The sequence below is a fragment of the Limanda limanda genome, chromosome 16, assembly GCF_963576545.1.
Source record: "Limanda limanda chromosome 16, fLimLim1.1, whole genome shotgun sequence".
NCBI classification, from domain to species: Eukaryota; Metazoa; Chordata; class Actinopteri; order Pleuronectiformes; family Pleuronectidae; genus Limanda; species Limanda limanda.
The window spans coordinates 1,117,660-1,118,932 of NC_083651.1; the positions used below are offsets into that span (position 1 = coordinate 1,117,660).

At 47.1% G+C, this 1,273-nt stretch overlaps 1 protein-coding gene across 1 annotated transcript in view; it reads right to left on the minus strand.

The window, feature by feature from the left end:
- LOC133021815 (serine/threonine-protein kinase Nek5-like) overlaps positions 1-512 on the minus strand; it is a 12,641-nt gene extending 12,129 nt beyond the window's left edge. The window contains 2 exon segments of the mRNA XM_061088802.1: positions 47-143; positions 396-512. Of these exon segments, the coding sequence (XP_060944785.1) occupies positions 47-143; positions 396-512 (214 nt within the window).
- Positions 513-1,273: the final 761 nt, after the last annotated feature.

Here is a 1,273-nt window from a genome sequence, read left to right on the forward strand (position 1 = left end):
ACAACATGACAACAACATGACAACAACACAAGACGTGCTCCCTCACCTTGAAAGGACGCAGAGAAGGAGACGATGTTGGGGTGTCTCATCTCCGACAGCAGCGTCCCCTCCTTCTTGGACGCTTCCTTCTCCCTGGGTGACATCTGAGCAGTGGACACAGACACAACGTGGACATTAACAAACATCTGGTAAACATCTGGTTAACAACGGGTTCATCTAAATCTGCTGCTTCATGTTCTTCAATCTCTGTGACATGTCAGGAACACCTGGAGGGACTGAAACTGCACATTCAGCAAAACGTCCAATAATAACAATACTTCTTGTTTTATGATTTTCTATTTGAAATCAAACCATGGACAGGTGTGCAGTGAGACAGGGGGAGGAGCCGCGGTTACCTTCCGGAGGTCGATCTGTTTGACCACACACTGTCTGGCTCCTCCCCTCTCTCGCACCAGGAAGGCTTTTCCAAACGCACCCTCTCCGATCTGACGCACAACCTCATAGTTGTTCATCACCTGAAGAGACACAACCACAGAAGTCAACGTTTCTCTGAGACAATGTCCCCGGGGCCAGAGAGACAACACTGATATCATCCTTCATGAGACACATGAGAGACACATGAGACACCTGAGAGACATGAGAGACATGAGACACATGAGGGACATGAGGACATGAGAGACATGAGAGACATGAGACATGAGACAATTGAGACACATGAGGGACACATGAGACACATGAGAGACATGAGACACATGAGAGACACATGAGACACATGAGACACATGAGAGACACATGAGACACATGAGAGACATGAGACAATTGAGACACATGAGACACATGAGACACATGAGAGACACATGAGACACATGAGACACATGAGACACATGAGACACATGAGAGACACAGGAGACACATGAGACACATGAGAGACACATGAGACACATGAGACACAGGAGACACATGAGACACATGAGAGACACAGGAGACACATGAGACACATGAGAGACATGAGACATGAGACAATTGAGACACATGAGGGACTATGAGACACATGAGAGACACATGAGACACATGAGACACATGAGAGACACAGGAGACACATGAGACACATGAGAGACACATGAGACACATGATACACAGGAGACACATGAGACACATGAGAGACACAGGAGACACATGAGACACATGAGAGACACAGGAGACACATGAGACACATGAGAAACACAGGAGACACATGAGAGACACATGAGACACATGAAAGACACATGAGACA